The sequence below is a fragment of the Poecilia reticulata genome, chromosome 13 (assembly GCF_904066995.2).
Source record: "Poecilia reticulata chromosome 13, P_reticulata-male-v2, whole genome shotgun sequence".
Taxonomy (NCBI): domain Eukaryota; kingdom Metazoa; phylum Chordata; class Actinopteri; order Cyprinodontiformes; family Poeciliidae; genus Poecilia; species Poecilia reticulata.
This window is the reverse complement of record NC_088842.1, coordinates 11161175-11177631: the sequence shown is the minus strand read 5'-3', so window position 1 is coordinate 11177631 and position 16457 is coordinate 11161175. Positions and strand designations below refer to the sequence as shown.

Here is a 16457-nt window from a genome sequence, read left to right as displayed (position 1 = left end):
CCAAATGAGCTTTAATGAAGGAGGGAATACAGAAACATGCCGCTACGCACCTGTCGGGTGACGGCTTGTAGCGTACGAAAGATCCTGGAGTCATTCCAGGAGAGCCCAAGACGGAGAGGGCGACCAGCCCCGTGGAGGGTGACGAGAAGCTGGAAGAGGGGTTTCTGTAGGGCAGGACTCTGTCGCCTCCTGCAGGAGACAGGTTGTAGTGGTTCTCTGGGTAACTTACAGGCCTGGAAGACAATAGCGGTGTGAGAACATGTCATGAAAATGAATAAGATTGTGATAGCATAAATAAAATGGATTCAAATTAGGTGAGAAAAACACTTTTTAAAAAAATATACTTTAGAAGTGGGCAGTGTGAAACCATTCAAAGGCGGTGTGTGTGGAGTTTAAACTACAAAAAGCATCCAGAATAACAGAGGTAGGCAGTTCTAACTAAGGTCCAACTAAAAGCTGAAGAGTAAAAACAATGTTTTAAAAAAAAGAACAGAGTTTTGTCCAAAAGTTTAAGATTTTTCTAACATTCCAGACTACAAAGTGATGATTAGCACTGTGATTACTGCTGATTTTGTATCGAGTCAATAGCGTATCGGCCAATACTCAAGACTGCAATTTTGGTATCGTTTCGGCAGTGAAGAAGTTTTCTGAAGACTTGGAGATGATAAATGCATTATGTAAAACATATCTAAACACCCTCTGCTTCATTACTAACCCCTAAACAATTTAGCTTCTCCAATACCACTCCGGGACAACTCTGCAACTTTTGCCATGAATTATTTCTCGCTTCCTTTAATGTTTATTGATAAGCTGCGCTGCCCTCTCCACATCACTGCTGCAAATCTCAGAGCTCACTCTGCTGCTGTAACCTGGAGTCTCATGCCATATTAGGTGATGGTACCTCTTGGAGTTGAAGTGCTGTGGCTCTCTGTAGGGGACTGGCATCAGGGGTTTGTGTGAGCGGACCAGAGGAGGAGGCGGGGGGCCCATGGGTCCCCAGCGAGGCAGGTTGGGAGCATTCATGAGCCCCGCAGGAATGGGTGAGCTCTCCCATCGCCACGTTTGGTGGAGAGAAGGTCGGTATCCGGCTGCCAGAGGCTCAGGCTCAGGCTTCTGCTCCATGGTCTTCATCTCGTACTCCTCTGTGCAGCCCCTAAAGGCGGGAAGAGATAGCGAGAAAAGCAGGGACGTTTAAATATAGATCATCAAACAAATAAACCCTTCCTGCTCACATGTCCAAACTCTAAATTTTTCTCTTTCCCTCTTTTCCTTCATCTGCAGTTTAAAGGGTCTTCTGCAGTGAGTTGGTAGAAAGCACAGCTGAAAGACCGCCACTTCCTCTGAACTCCGGCTGAACCGAGATCAGTGTGTGAAAGCTGTTCAGTATATTCACTCCGAACACTCCACAGTACAGTTCATGTGGTGGCTTAAATATACAACAGACATGTAACAGAGTTCATTAATGAGCTCCCATGAGACAATGGACTTAGGAAAAGAGGAAAACAGCTGATTAATGACAAATCAAATATTCATCTTTGCTACAGGAAGATTAGATCACGTCTCTTTATAAAAATGTGAATTTTATACTGACATTACTGCCTTTACCCGCCAAACTCAAATTCTATGAAAGTACAGAAGATATTTTGTGAAGGTAAAAAAAAATGTAAGTCACAAAAATGTGAGTTCTAGGAGAACAAAATTAAAATATCATCTGATGGCTGGTGCAGGCTTCAAGCAAAAATGATCTGACATTTATTCTCATCCATAATGAAGCTCATTGCTGGAAGGGATCTTCCTCATTTCGTTTGTATACGAGCTCCTGTCTCAATATTTTATATAGAGGCCTATTAAAGGAGAGGCAGGGATTAAAACATGCTGACAAATTGGCATTTAGGGTGAAAGGAGATGAGCGAAATGATGGATTCAAAAAGTAGATGAAGAGGTGGATGATTAGCTGAACTGACAGAAGAGAAACAATAATCGCCATTTAGCCTGTATGATAACTTACGATAGGTTTTAATATTCCTATAGTTTAACAGACATTCAACTTATTATTGGGGGTTTTCAGGAGTCAAAAGGTTGAAAATGTTATTGATTTAGACTCTGACTTTTAACACAATGTTTCTCATTATTGTCTAAAATCCATTCACTTTAAGGGTATAAACAATAGATTTGTCTTAATAAAATCTAAGGCTGCAAGTGCAACTCAACATAACTGATAATGTTAACTACAGTAAACGATCTTCATCAATGATTTTAAGTGACGCCATTTTTATGACTATTTTTCATATTTTCTTAAAACTTCCAAGTGTTTATGATGTAAAGCTCTTTGTATTGTTTTGTTGCTGAAATGTGCTATTCAAATAAATTTGATTGAAATGTTTTCCAACAAATCGTATGTGAGGAGTGAAAAATTGAAATCTGTTTCTGGGGAAGATAATTAATCACCTAGATAGATTAGTCGATTAATCAGATAAAAAGTCATAAGCGATCACTCTTGAAGGCTCCTCTGTCTCTTTAAGAAAGCCTTGCTCTTTTGGACACTCCGCCATCAGCACAACAATACTCCTCCATTATGTAGTGAACAACCTTTCCTTAGGAGCGTTGCATTGAGAAGTAGTTTGTATAATGAGCACAGTAGACTCCCAGTTCCACCAGGTGTTTGCCAATTGCTGCTGCCGCTAGTCTAGAGGAGTCGAGTGTAGGAGGTTTGTGTAAATAAGCGTCCAGGCACAGCTGAATGGTTGCCGTGGGAGATTCAAGGATTTCTCAAACATACATGAAGGAATCAAAGCAACACTAATGGTATGTTTCGGATGAGGGAATTACATTCTAACATGACGTAATGTTCAAACAAAAGTCAAGTTTACAACATCAGGGTTACAAAAACTGATAAAGACAACCGTTAGCTCTGGGAAATGTATTGGAAGATAGACAAAAGCAATCAACTAATGAATAATTAGGTGACGGTTTTCTGCAGCCTTTGAGAAATACAGATTCACATAAAAAAAAACATGCAACAACAAAACGCCTCTAGAACACAGCAGCTTTCCAGGGACAAAACCCCCCCCCACAAATCAATGTCCATGAAGGCAACACGTACTACAACCATTTTAATCAATAAACCTTCTGCTATCATCAATATCGATACAGATCAGCTGCACAGACCTCAGCCTTGCATGCACACACGAGGGGAATACAAACCTCAGAGAGAGCAGAGCCTAACGTCTGTCAGCATGCAGTAATTCTCCCATCACATTAGCTGAGGTGACACGGCTAGAGCTCAGATACACACACACACACACCGTCAGACCCACGCCTTTTTCCTGCTGCATCCATCCGTCGAGTGCTTTCGCAGCCGAGACAGAGCCTTCCAACTTTCATCTCTCTCTTCCCTTCTCGCCTCCACCCACTCCTCTTACTCTCGGCGGTGCTGAGACACGTCCTCCTCATTGAGCGCTCCTCCCAGCCTCTCTCTCCCTCCGTCGCTCCACCTCTCCCTTCTTATTTCCTTTCTTTTTATTTACACAGGGCATACATTTTTTTTTTAAAGAATAGCGTCGGCTCTTTTATTTATTTTCCCCTTTTTTGGTGTTCTTTTCCCCCCCCCCACCATTCCAGCAGATGCCAAGCCTTAATCTCATGCAATCTGCTCGCCTGGCACACAGCAGCCAACGAGTCAGAGAGGAAGAGTGAAACGCAAAGACTCTAATTATAAGCTGCTCCAAGGCCACAGCTCAGTGTTTCAATGTGTGTGTGTGTGTGTGTGGAAAGGGTTTAACTTGGAGTAATTAAACTGCCTCCGACATTAAAGGAATCCAACCACAGTGTGATCACACAGCCCGCCACGAATACGGTTTTTAGGAGCTCTGATGCTCAGAAACACACACAGTGTCCTCGGGGTTTTTTTTTTTTTAACCATTCTGCAAAACCACACCAGCATCTAATAATGCCTCTTTATTCAGGCTCACTCAAGACCTGGAGCACAGATGAGAAGATAAAAAAAGGGTGTAGCAGCAAAGGATTGTTGCAGAAGGACCAAACTAGCGGAGATTACCAGATAACCGACAGATTTGGCTAATTCCTGTTCAACAAATGCTTCTGCCTTTTTGTCTCCGTGCCTCGTTTCGCTTGTTTCCACTCCAGCTACACGTTGCTGTCTCTCTCCGTTGGTTGGCTTCCTCTTTTTTTTTTTTTTTTTCCCTCACACACTCCCACACAAAATCCTCTCAGAACACTGGAGACTGGCCACTGCTTTTGTGTGTTTCAGTGAAGAGCATCATGAGCTCATTGTATCTCGCTGCTGCCCTTCCACTGCAGCTCTTTCTTCTCCTTCCTCTTTGATATCTTCCAAACAAAAGTCGCTCACCAGTTCAGCCACAGACAAAATAAATTAACGTCCAAACACACCTGCGAGGCTTGCCCTCTTCGTACGGAGGAATGATGACCACTTTGACGGTGACCGACGTCCTCAGCAGGTCGAGCATCTGCTCGTGAGTGAGCGTCACGGCGGCCACCTTGCAGATCTCCACCAGGCGGCTGCCCTGCCTCAGACCCGCCTGCCAGGCGAAGCCGTACTCCTCCACCTGCGCAGAACGAATCTGAAGTTATTCAGAGCCCGGCGCCTTTGTTGGCCATAATCCAGCGCGGCCGTCCGCACGTTACCTCGGAGACGGTGCCGTCCAGACGGACGTGAAAGCCCAGCTGTCCCAGTCCGTTTCTTCTCAGCGTCATGTCCACCGTCTCACACCCGTCTGTCAACATCTGGAGGCAAGGATTACAGTTGCACTGTTCATTCTTTCTGGAAAGTGAACTACTTCAACACGCATATATGAGTTAGTAATACCTAGATCCTGTCTCAGTGTTACTAACATTTTGGTACTTTTGTTTTCTCTGCGATGTTGACAGTCTCCAGATATTAAACTCAGAGACTGTACACTTTTCACACAGTAAAATTCAAGCACTTTTCAGGCATTTTCAAGGTAAGTTGTCAAACTTTTCCAAGACCACACTTTGAAGATAAAAACAAAAATGAACTGAAAAAAAAGACAGTTTCAATTGACTATTGTATAAATCTTGTTTCATCACTCCTTGTTGTATATTACATTCTACAGCAGGGAGAAAGTAAACTAACATAAAACAAAAAATTGTGTTTTCAAATATCTCTCACACACACTCCATATGGGAAGCAGGTATAAATGTATAATTGTTTATAATTACTAATCCATCCTCTGGTAAAAATGAATAACAGTTTTAAACTTAAAGTATCAACTCAATCATTTTGCTTTTAGAAAATCTAATTTTCTCAGCCATTGTAATGTTTGAGAAAGGCATATTTAAAAAAACAATATTCAAAAGCATTTTGAATATTGACAAATATGATTCTTGAGAAATCTAAATCAACAGGGCAAAGCTTTGGACAATTGACAACTGGAAAACAGGCAGAAAACCTCTGGGTGAAAAATCTGTCTTTAGGTTCACAGGTTTCCTGGTAAATCTAAGCAAATTCCAAAGAGATTAGGAAAAACCCTGTTCCCACAAATGGAAATTCCCAGAGTGCAACTCAAGAATAAAACATCTGAGATGGTAATAAGTGTTCAAATGTAAGCAGCTTGACCAGTTTTCAAAACGAAACTAAGATAACAATGCTTCCCAAAAGCCCCTCTAACCTCATTAGCTTACAGTAGTCCAACAAAACTTTTTTTTTTTTTTTTTACATTTGTGAAAGGTTTCTGCAAGTAAAACGCCATATTTTAGAACTCCTCACTGAACAAACGTATTAATAAAGAGCAGAATTTCTCTTGATTTTAAGAACATATTTGAAAGCATTGTGAATTTTCTCTAATCCACACACTTACAAAATTAAACATGATACAGAGGCAAAAAAAATGTATCGCAACTCAGATTCTCATCAATATCTCAGAGAAACCACACGGTCACCAGCGGAGTAATTCTGGCTGGATGTAGCTCATCCCATCAGAAACGTCCGATCTTATATAAACCGATTGCCTTGCTGGTACAGACCCTCCTTTAAACATAGCATCAGTTTGGTTCAGTTATTCCAGATCTTGATGTCAGTTGATTCTGAACGCTGCTGCTCATGTTCCCACTAAAACCAGCATCACTCCAGTTCTACAGTCACTACACTGACTTCATACTTTAAAATACTGTTAGTTCATAAATCACTGAACGACTTAGCACCACAATACATTAAAGATCTGCTGCTGTTGTATCAACCTGTCAGGCCTCTCAGGTCTTCTGGTTCTGCATCCACAGAACCAGGACCAAACATGGAGAAGCAGCATTCAGCTTCTATGCATCATAAATCTGGAACAAACTTCCAGAAAACCGTAAAACAGCTGAAGCACTGTATTTAAATCAATGCTATAATCCCATCTGTTTAGAGTTGATTAGCAGTAAATGCAACATTGACCAACATATTTGATGTGTATTAGATGACGACATTTGATAAAATGTAATTTTTATTGCTCGTTTCACATTTGGTGATTGTAAGACGTTTTCATCATTCATAGCTCTTTGAACTGCCTTGCTGCTGAAATGCGCTATACAAATAAACTCCAGTTGGAACTCTCACCTTTAACCTCTGCACCATCTCTGTGACGTCGTGTCCATAACCTTCTGGTACTCTGACCGCAATGTGGTCTCCTCTCCCGTAGAAGATCTTCAACGCCAGCCGCTCTAGCGTCCAGCCGATCACGTCATTACAGAAACAATTGAACACCACCTCTTTGGTGGAGCAGTCGACGAGGACCACGTATTCCTTTGATATTCCCAAGGCGCAGGTTAGCTCCGCTGCCCCTCCGCTGAAGTCCTGGGCCTGGACTCTCCAGGCGACGGCCCCGTCTGCGTCCAGTTCCGCTCGCTCCCTCGCTTTCGTGCGTTCGCGTTTCTTAGACGCCAGGGAGATGAGGTTGTTCAGTTTCCCAGCCGAGTCCAGGGGCGTGCTGCTGACGTAGTTCTCCGCCAGGTCCCGGAGGTACTCCTGCCGAGTCCGCGTCGCCATGGTGTGGAACTTATCGGACTTGTGCGCAGCGTTTTCCGCGTTAATGACTTTGGCGAGGAGGAAGTTACGAAAGTTCTCCGGGTCACGAAAGGCGACTCCGCTGGGGATGGGTGGTCCAAAGGAGGGAACGTCCTCCATCCGTGTTACAGCAACACTGAGGGAAAAGAAGGGGGATTTGTGTGAAGCAATCAAAAACGAGGAAGAAGAAATTAAAAGCTTAAGACCATTTGTGGATATTTACCTGTAGTAGGTGCCGTCAGAGCAGGGGTTGTGCACCCGAACAATAACAAAGACGTGCTGGAAGTGGGACCTGATGTTCTGAGGGGTGAAAGGCTGCGCTCCTGGCTCTTGAAAGATTATGGTGACAATGTCGTTACCTATGTGCCTCTTTCTCAGGAGCTGGGGAAGAGGAAAGAAAACGCGGAACTGGTCAGAGCCAACTCTGCAGCCAACGTAAACTGGGACACAAAAACGACAGCTCTTTATGTAATTTGTTTATCGCCTTCTGAGTGGGTTTATTTGTGTCTGCGTGTTCATGTAGGAAACATGGCACACAGTGCAGGCCGAGCTTGTGCTGTAGAGCATGCCAGCTCTCGCTTCATTTCCACACACAAGTGTGAAAGCACCAATTATGTAATGCAGCCCAGAGGAGCATCATGTACTGGTACTGATGGGCTGTGGTTTGAACATCTGTACTTGTAATATACGCCAACATAAAACAAGCCTAATCTGCTGCTTGGATCAATTTTCTTATCTATATTAGGTTTTGCCACATACGACTGATCTGCCATTGGGATTTACAGTTGTGACTAGAAATAGAGACTTAAAAAACTTACAAGATTTAATAATTACTTTTCTACTTCTTAAGCACTGCATGAAATTAAGACAATACATGATCAAGTATTTTTTATGCTACAGTTTATGAAAGACTAAGATGGCTTAAAAATTAAAAATCTAACTTCCACATGATCTGTCGCAGATTTTTACATGCGTATCATGTGGAAGTTATATTTTTAAGCTATCTTATAGGTATTTAAGGTATTTTGGTATTTTGTTTCTAACAATGGGAAAGTCAAAGGAACTTCGATAAAAAGTAAAAAATTAAAAAGAGTAAAAAAAAAAAAAATAGAAGATAGATAACATTCCAAGATAAACCACTGGTACCAATATAAGGAAGTTTAAAGTTTAGAGTCTGAGGAGAGTTTTATGAACTGATGAACTCAAAACTGGAACCGTTTAGACATCTTTAATATGTCTGGTGTGCAAAAACCAAATTCATGACCAGAGGAACACAATGCTTATGGTCAGGAACAGGTGGAGGGTGATCCAGGGGATTCCCAGAAAGACGCTGTCCCCCTCTCTTTTCCAGTCAGCTTCCATGTTGCTGGTTTAATGCTTCCACAGTGGATTATGTTTGCAGTCAGTTGCTGCCCCCTAGAGGCCAATTATAGTGAGAAAACGTCCCATTCTGTTGCAGCCTTCAACCCTGTAGATGGAGTCATTGTGCCACTTATTCAGCTTCATATTCTGACTGAAGGTTTTATTGTGACTCATCAAACAGGGTCTATTTTTGATTTCAATACTTACATTTCTCAGCTCATATTGAAGCAGATTCACTTCTACAAGTAAAACTCCATAGTGTTGTCTGACATCTGTCTTTATTGGAAGCTTTTAGAATAAAGTTTGACCTCTGAGGCCATTAAATAATTTCAGAATTTTTTTTCAAACAATGTTAGAATATTAACAAATTATAGTAAATGTTTAGTTGTGTGAATAATTTTAGATCTCTGACATCTACCAAGACCTAAAATTTATTTTGTTAAAAAGTACATGACTTAGTGCTCCATAATTAGCTTTATTTACAATTTCTGTCACTCTTTATTAAAAAAATTTAACCTGAATATTCCTTAGTTTAACTTTTTCCCCTCAGATTTCCAAGCAAGTTATAGTATAAAAATGTACACAGAAAAAAATATAATAAAACTTGCAAATTAAACATTAGTCTCAGCTGTGAATTCTGAGGAGCCTCATATAAAATCCACAGCAAATATGTATTTAGTGTATTAATATATTCACATATACTTTCAACTGCTGGCTCAGATATGCAACTCCAGTGCTTTAATGCATTGATTATAAACTTGAACCCTTTGCAATATTATAACAGCAAGATGAGTCAATCATTTAAATGACTCTTTTTCAAGCCAAACCTCATAAAATATGCAATGTCATTAAAGTTTCATTTTAATTCCAAAACAAATGGCAATAAGTCCACTTTGGAAGCAAAAATTGAAGATGCAACTAGAAGATAATTTGTGACTTAGAGCTGAAAATCAAGTTGTCATAATTACTTTTTAATGTACTTTGAAGAACCTGCAGGAACAACTTGTACTGTAAACAAGTGAGCTTGAATGGCATGGCTGCTGTGTTAGGATAAAAAAGCTAAAGCAGAAAGAAAAAAAAAAACACAAACATATACTAATAACTACTCACTGGTGAACCCCACCCAACGCTGTGCCAGTTAAAGACGGAAAAGCAGAGCCGACAGAAAAGCCACAAAGGCAAAGAGAGCCGAGACTATAAAAGCACAAAAAAGCTAAATGAAAGAAAAAAAAGAAGAAAAAAGAACGAACAAGTCACGGGTTACGACATCTTGGATTCTTGCTTTTATTATTCGGAGCAAAAAGAGATGTTTGAACTCACAACCGCAGAAAATGCTTTGAAAGGCTCTGGACAACAACAGAGGGAAGTGCTTTCCTCGTACACACAGCGGTGTTTGACCAGCTACAAAGCGCATGGCCTCAGGTAGCTTTGCATGTTAATGAGCGTGTTTACCTGCTGCGGGTTGTTGGGCATGTATGGCAGCATGGTGGACACGTGGAACATCACCTCATAGCCCTGGTAGGTGGTGTAGAGGGAGTGGGTGCCTGTCGAGTCGGCTGGGGAGAGGGAGGAAAATTAAGGTTATTTATATTTAAGGTCGAATGTAGATCACAGATGGGTGTTGTTGGAAAGCGATTTTTCTGGTTTGAGTCGCTGCGTTTCCAGAAGTCCAGAATAAGAAAACTAGAAGAAGAATAAAATCCTCCTGACGTTTTGGTACCAGACCAAGAACAGCTGCATTTCTGAAGGTTTGAAGATCATCAGAAAGGTCATTTATTCTCATGAAACACATTTGTAGATATATTTGTCCCACACAAAATGATCTATGGTTTAAACCTAATGAAAACCAAAAGTTACATTTTTCCAAAAATGTTATATTACATAATACAGTGAGAAAAGCTGCTGACTCGACAGTTCAGCAAACCGCCGAGGACACCCTCGACAAGGAGGGTGAGTCAAAAACGCCTCTTTGCAAAGAAGGCAAAGGATCAACATGGAGTTCTGTATCCTAATGGAAAGTTGAGTGGAAGGACAAGCACGAGTGGACAAAGAACAGATGCATGACTAATATTACAATTTTAGGTAAAATTAAATTTTCGATTGTATTAACATAAATCAACTGAAAAAAAACCAAAACTTTTTATTGACTACCCAACAGTTATGTAAAACTTTCAACCTTGTTGTTTGTTAAAAATGGCTCCCCCTTCTCTCCACGTGTTTATTTAGCATCTGGGAATCTACTGAAGGAATACAGTTATTACAGTAAGGAAGAGCCTCTCACTCTTTGTGTCGAGCTGGGCAGCGTATTTCGAGAATCCCTTGAGGAGCACCTGCTCCCCCAGCAGCTCCATGAAGGCAGAAAAGGCAGACGACGCCTCCTCGTTGTTGTACATCTCCTCCTCTGTACTCTGGCCCGCACGACACAGCAGAACACCCACTTTGTGCTTGTGACTCAGCTGCAACGTGCATGGACACAGAACAAAGACAAGCAGATGAGATGTTAGTCTGAACCTCCTGAGCTGCTTGTCAGCGGATGAGACTTTAACCCAGCAGTAAAGTGTATTTATATATGGATGTGCTTACTAAAACACACAGTACAGTTTCGCTGTTGTATAATCCACCTACACAAACACCACACCGACTGCTGGCAAAATACCTCACACTCCGCTCACGAGGAAACAGCTCAAACATAACGTGGCCAAACATTAAAGTTTTTATCTTTACGTAGTCATACTCGTGACACACCCTGCTTCGACTCAGCTTTCTCTGCCCACTTTTTGTACTTTGCTCCAACATTAAATCGGATATATCACGGTTCAGGCACATTTTCCACACCGTCTGAGTAAACCATCTGACACTGTTCTTCTTTATCTGATGCTGTTTTTGCTTTGCATTCTTTGTAGCTAGTCGACTTAAGCAGAAGCTTAAAAAAAACAAACAAAAAAAAAACCTGTAAGTTAATATTTAGCCCTGAATATTTAGTGTGTCAAAATGAGTTTGACCCCCCCGGTCATCCAGAGAAGCGTTAAACTCACCCCCTGTTCGTCCAGTTTGAGGAGCTGTTCTGTGACTTTGGCCGTGCTGAGCGCCAGCCTCAGACAAGAGACGCTGAGCTCAGGGACGACCTGCTCCAGTACGTCTTTGAGCGGAAGGCCTCGGACAGTGCCGTGTTTCCCTGTCGACGCCACCGCGTCTTCCAAGATGGAGCCACGCAGGGTCACGAGCTACATGGGGACGACAGAAAGAAAAGGATTGGGACAAGGACAACAAGTTTCTTTTATACTCTTGAATTTTTCCAACTTTTGCTGTGATTCAACTGCAAACTTTAATGCATGTTTAGATATTAATTTTTTTGAGCTTTGCAAATCTAGAGTGGAATTTTTGCCCATTCTTCTTTGTAAAAAGTTCAGAAGGAGAGCTTCTCTGAGTAGCAATACTCAAGTCTCACCACAGATTTTAGGTCTGGAGTTTGTTTGGGCCATTCTTACACATTAATATGATTTGATCTAAACTACTTCATTGTGGCTCTGGATGTTCGTTTATGGTTATGGTCCTGCTGGTCTTCAAGCCTTTGGTATGTTTACGGGACGTCCTGCGTTTAGCTCCATCCATATCCCATTCATGAAGAAGAAAAGCAGTCCTGCACCGCCATCATGAGTTACTATGGATGACATGTAGTGATAACCTTCCTCTACACAAGCAAAAATTTAAACTTTGGCCTCATCTGAGCAGACCACCTTCTTCCACATGTTTGATGCATGTCCTACACTGCAAAAACACAAAACCTCACCAAGTGTTTTAGTTTAGTTTCTAATGCAAATAATCTTGGTACAGCTGAAATACGGTAGGACTAACACACACGTTTTTAGCAAGAGACCAGTTTGTTTTAAGTTAGAAATTATTGAATGTTGATAAAAAAAGTAGTAGCTCCACTGGCAGGTTTTTTCACTAACATGGAAAAAACGTCTTGATATAAGAGAATAATCTGCAAGAGGAACAAGTACCTTTATATCAATGTTCAAGAATTATTTATTGAAACAAGCTCAATATATCTTGATAAAAAAAGTTGCTTGTAAGCTAGTTTTGTCTTATTATAAGTACTTGCACTAAAAACTAGAAAAATACATGCTAAGATTTTGTTGTTTTGCAGTGTACACAGCTTCTAGAAAACTGCAAACTACAAACATTGTTAAATATTTGGGTAGTGGTAAAAAACTGGGCCCACCAAAGCAAGAAAGAGTGCCTCCCTCGTCCACCCTGTCAAGCGCATACTCAGAAAAACATGCGTGATTTAATATTTTTGCAGCACATCATACAGTCAGAGTGTACTGTCCCCCTACTGATCGGTAATTAACCCACTTAATAGCAGGAGGACTAATCCTGTATGGGGTTGGTACAGTCAGGAGGAGTGGGCTGCTCTCTTCACACCCCTTTCACTCACATGTGGAGTCGTTAAAAATGCATAACGCGTTCTGGATCTGGCAGGGGCCACAGAGAGAGAGAGAGCGAGCGAGAGACAGCTGAACCTCGGAGACTGGAATCTGCTGCAGAGGAATCAAACCTGATTGACAAGCAGCTGATGTTATGAAGCTTTTGTTTCAGCTTGTCAGCTGCTGTGCGACGGCGGAGAGAGTGGCATGCTGAGCTGGGATATCAGAAGTGGGGGGTGATTTAAAAAAAAAAAAAAAAGGAAAAAAAGGGGGAGAAAGAAGTGACGGGAGGCTGAGAGGAAGGAGGGCAGAGAGAGCAACTCTCTTCACCTTGCTGTGTCAGCACCGCTGCGCAGAATTAAATGACATACTTAGAGGGGAAGGATATTTGAGAGGCGCTGCGGTTCGAGTGGGACGGAGTAAATTCAGAAATCAATGTCTGCCTTCTTCCCCCCCCCCCCATGTGGGAACAGCAGGCCTCTTTCTGCTAGCTTAGCTCTGTGAGCTTGAGCAGGGAGACTCCATTGTTGTATCAGAGGTAAAGTGATGAGGCCAGGCAGCCATGTAATCCAGCTAAAGACAACACCACACCAACCACAATGGAGACTTCACTTCCACTAAGACCACACCAACGCAATGAACACGGGGGGAACTTTGTTTTTCAGTTTTTACAATGTCGAGACCAAAAAAACAACAATTCAGACAAAAAGGAGTGACTTTTTTAAGACTCCTAAAACCAGTAAAAATAAAAATTTTGGGAAGCGGTGACCCTGAATCTGGTAACATTATAACAAATAAGCATAGAGCATGCATTTGTATTCAACACCTATAGCTGTGATGTCGCATAACAAAATCCAGTACAAACAATTACCTCTAGAAGTCATCTCATTATAAATAGAGGCTACCTGCATGTAATCTAATCTGATCACATGACATCCAAATTTAGCATTCTGGCTTGCATGCAAAACCTCATGCACATCATCCTGAACACAACATCCACATTGTGGAAAAATTGCGGTGAAAGTATCATGCTGCAGGGATGTTTTTTTCCTGGGATGGATGAAACACAGAAACCCAGGAAAACCCTGTTAGAGGCTGCAAGAGACTTGAGTCTGGTGGCGGAGGTTCACTTTTATGCAAAGCAACAACACCGATACGCATACAGTCGAAGCTGCATATGTATGTGTGTGCTGCAGGTTTCATACACTTTTTGCCACAGTAAAATTTAAACAAAGTGAAGGTTCAAACTTTTCCAGCCCAACATCACACGTTGGAGAAAAAAAAATAAAAAATGAAAATGAACTAAACACAGTTTCAACTCAGTATTAATAATATAATGCGATAGTATTCTACAATCAACAGCAGGGACAAGGCAAAGTAAAATATAACAAAATGTTATGTTTTGAAACTTCTTTATGGTCTGAGAAAGTTACAAAAAGAATCTCTAAAATGTATTCTTGCAAAGGTTTTTGGAATTTAACAAATAGAAATAATTTTGTTGATTCTAACTGACCTAAAACAAGAGAAGTTTGGTCTGATTTAACTTCAGGTACTGAGATAAAAAATCTGTCTCTTTATTATTTTTAAATAATAAAGCTGATTTCAACTTAAAATACTGCTTTCCAAATGTGGGCTTTTAATCAAATGTTAGCTTGTACTTTATTACTAAGTGCAGTTTGACTATCAAGCACTTTCCAAACCTTGGTAACTGAAATTCAAACGTTTTCAAGGGTTCAAACCAAAATAAAAACTATTTCTAATTCTTCTTCACAATTATTTAGTACTTTGTGTTGGTTAACCAGAAAAAAAAAATCCCAGTTCACACATTGCACTATATTTTGTCCATGAAAGCAAAGCAAAGTTGTCATTGACGGGATGCCAAATGCTTCAGACACAGCAGATAGTGTTTACTTTGGCTTTTATATGCACAGACTGAACAGGTGGAATGTTCCCAGTGGCAGGACAGAGACGGGGCTTAAGCTGACGGGTGAGGGGAGGAAAAACTGGGACAGAGAAAACCTGGGTGAGGAATTAACCTGACTCATCACTGCACTGTCAATCAGAAATCTTGACGAGCGTACCTCACTGGTCCTGACGATTATGCGGTACTGGTACTGGTCTTTGTGGTCTTTGGTATCCTCCACTTTCTCCCTGCGAATGCTCACGGCCACGGGGCCCAGTTTATCGTCCGTCCCGAAGTAGTTGGAGTGCTCTGAAGGACAACAGTTTACCAAGGTTACAGTTTGTGCTGGGAAAAAAGTTTTTATCTGTTTACGTATGAACATGAGCTGGTGTTGTGTCTATAGCTGCAACACAGGAGAGGCTGCTGGTACACCTTTGCTTGAACTACAATGATCAAAGAGTAAAATATCTTAAACAGATGTAACGAAGTGCATTCTTTAATGACATCTGTTGGCTCAAGAAGAAGTTGGTCAGAGTTGCAAGTGAGTTGGTTTACATGTTTACAAAATGGAAAGGAGGAGAGGGCGTTTCGAGTCATGGGCAGAGCAGACACCATTATAACATTATAATTGATGCAAAATCAGTTTAAAAAAAGTTAAGTCAGAACCTGGGTGCAAAGAAAAAGTTGAAGAAATAAGTGGTCGATAGTTATCAGATCTTTTACTTCTACTGGATGTGGGAACAATGAAGAAATACAGATTGAATAATTAAACAAACCGATGCACCGTTAGGCTTTTCTTGGCCAATATAATGTAATCTTAGTTTTGGTGCATCTCTAATAAAATCCAACTAAACACAACCACAGCAAACATGAGTATTTCCTCTGTCACCTTTAAAATATCAAAAAGTGTCGTTTTTAAAATGTGTTTATTAAAAATGTGACCGTTTCTACTTATTAAACATAGAGAAAGCTGTTGACAGACCGCACACGCATCTCGCACAGCTGCTTCCAAAGCTTCAGAGTTAAGCCCTCTTCTAGCAAACGCCACAGGCAGTAGCGCAGCAGCAGCGTAAACACAAATTATCCAGACTCTTCAGGATGAATACAACTTGGCAGATCCCTCCTCTAACTGGACTGAACTGGGACAACCTATCTGTGAGGAGACTCGCGTCTGATTATCTTGCTTGTCATGACCTGTAGCAAAAATGTCAGCTTTTTGATGAAGATCCTGACATGCATAGGGAGCCGCGGCCGCAGCGAAGACGCAAACACAACCAGAGCGGCGTTCAGGGGGACAGCTGAGACGGCACGGAGTCAGAGGACCCAACGTATTTTTGGAATGCTAACCTTTATTTGTGCGGCTGCAGGCCTGAGTCTTCCTCGCATACGATGTTCGAACACGCTTGTCTGCACGCATGCTCCTAATAACATCTGTCACTAATTAGTCCGCAGCCAGATGATGCTTGCCAAAAGGGAAGTGACATCAAAAGTGTCTGCAGAGGTGATGCCGACTACAAACGGCCATACAGATCACATTAACCACTTCCCCTCTTAAGGTGAGCGTTGCTTTCTGACACTAAAAGCCAGATGTAAAACAAAGCTGAGATGGCTCAGGTGTCAAGTACTGCCTGTGTATCATTGGCTCAGAGTTTGCCAACCGTCCACATAGGAGATACATGTGTAATTAAAACTCCCGGAGGGCTGCCAGTCGACTTAACTC

The 16457-nt window shown here is 41.4% G+C and overlaps 1 protein-coding gene across 2 annotated transcripts in view; it reads right to left on the bottom strand.

The window, feature by feature from the left end:
- Positions 1–16457, bottom strand: part of sipa1l3 (signal-induced proliferation-associated 1 like 3) — an 84213-nt gene that overhangs the window by 11236 nt on the left and 56520 nt on the right. For both annotated transcript variants that reach the window (XM_008425771.3, XM_008425770.3), the window contains exons 5-14: positions 14916–15046; positions 11440–11628; positions 10686–10860; positions 9857–9960; positions 7266–7423; positions 6596–7178; positions 4666–4764; positions 4411–4586; positions 902–1153; positions 51–233 (exon numbers count right to left, since the gene is read on the bottom strand). In XM_008425771.3, coding sequence (XP_008423993.1) covers positions 51–233; positions 902–1153; positions 4411–4586; positions 4666–4764; positions 6596–7178; positions 7266–7423; positions 9857–9960; positions 10686–10860; positions 11440–11628; positions 14916–15046 — 2050 coding nt within the window. The remainder of the gene's footprint in view (positions 1–50; positions 234–901; positions 1154–4410; positions 4587–4665; positions 4765–6595; positions 7179–7265; positions 7424–9856; positions 9961–10685; positions 10861–11439; positions 11629–14915; positions 15047–16457) is intronic.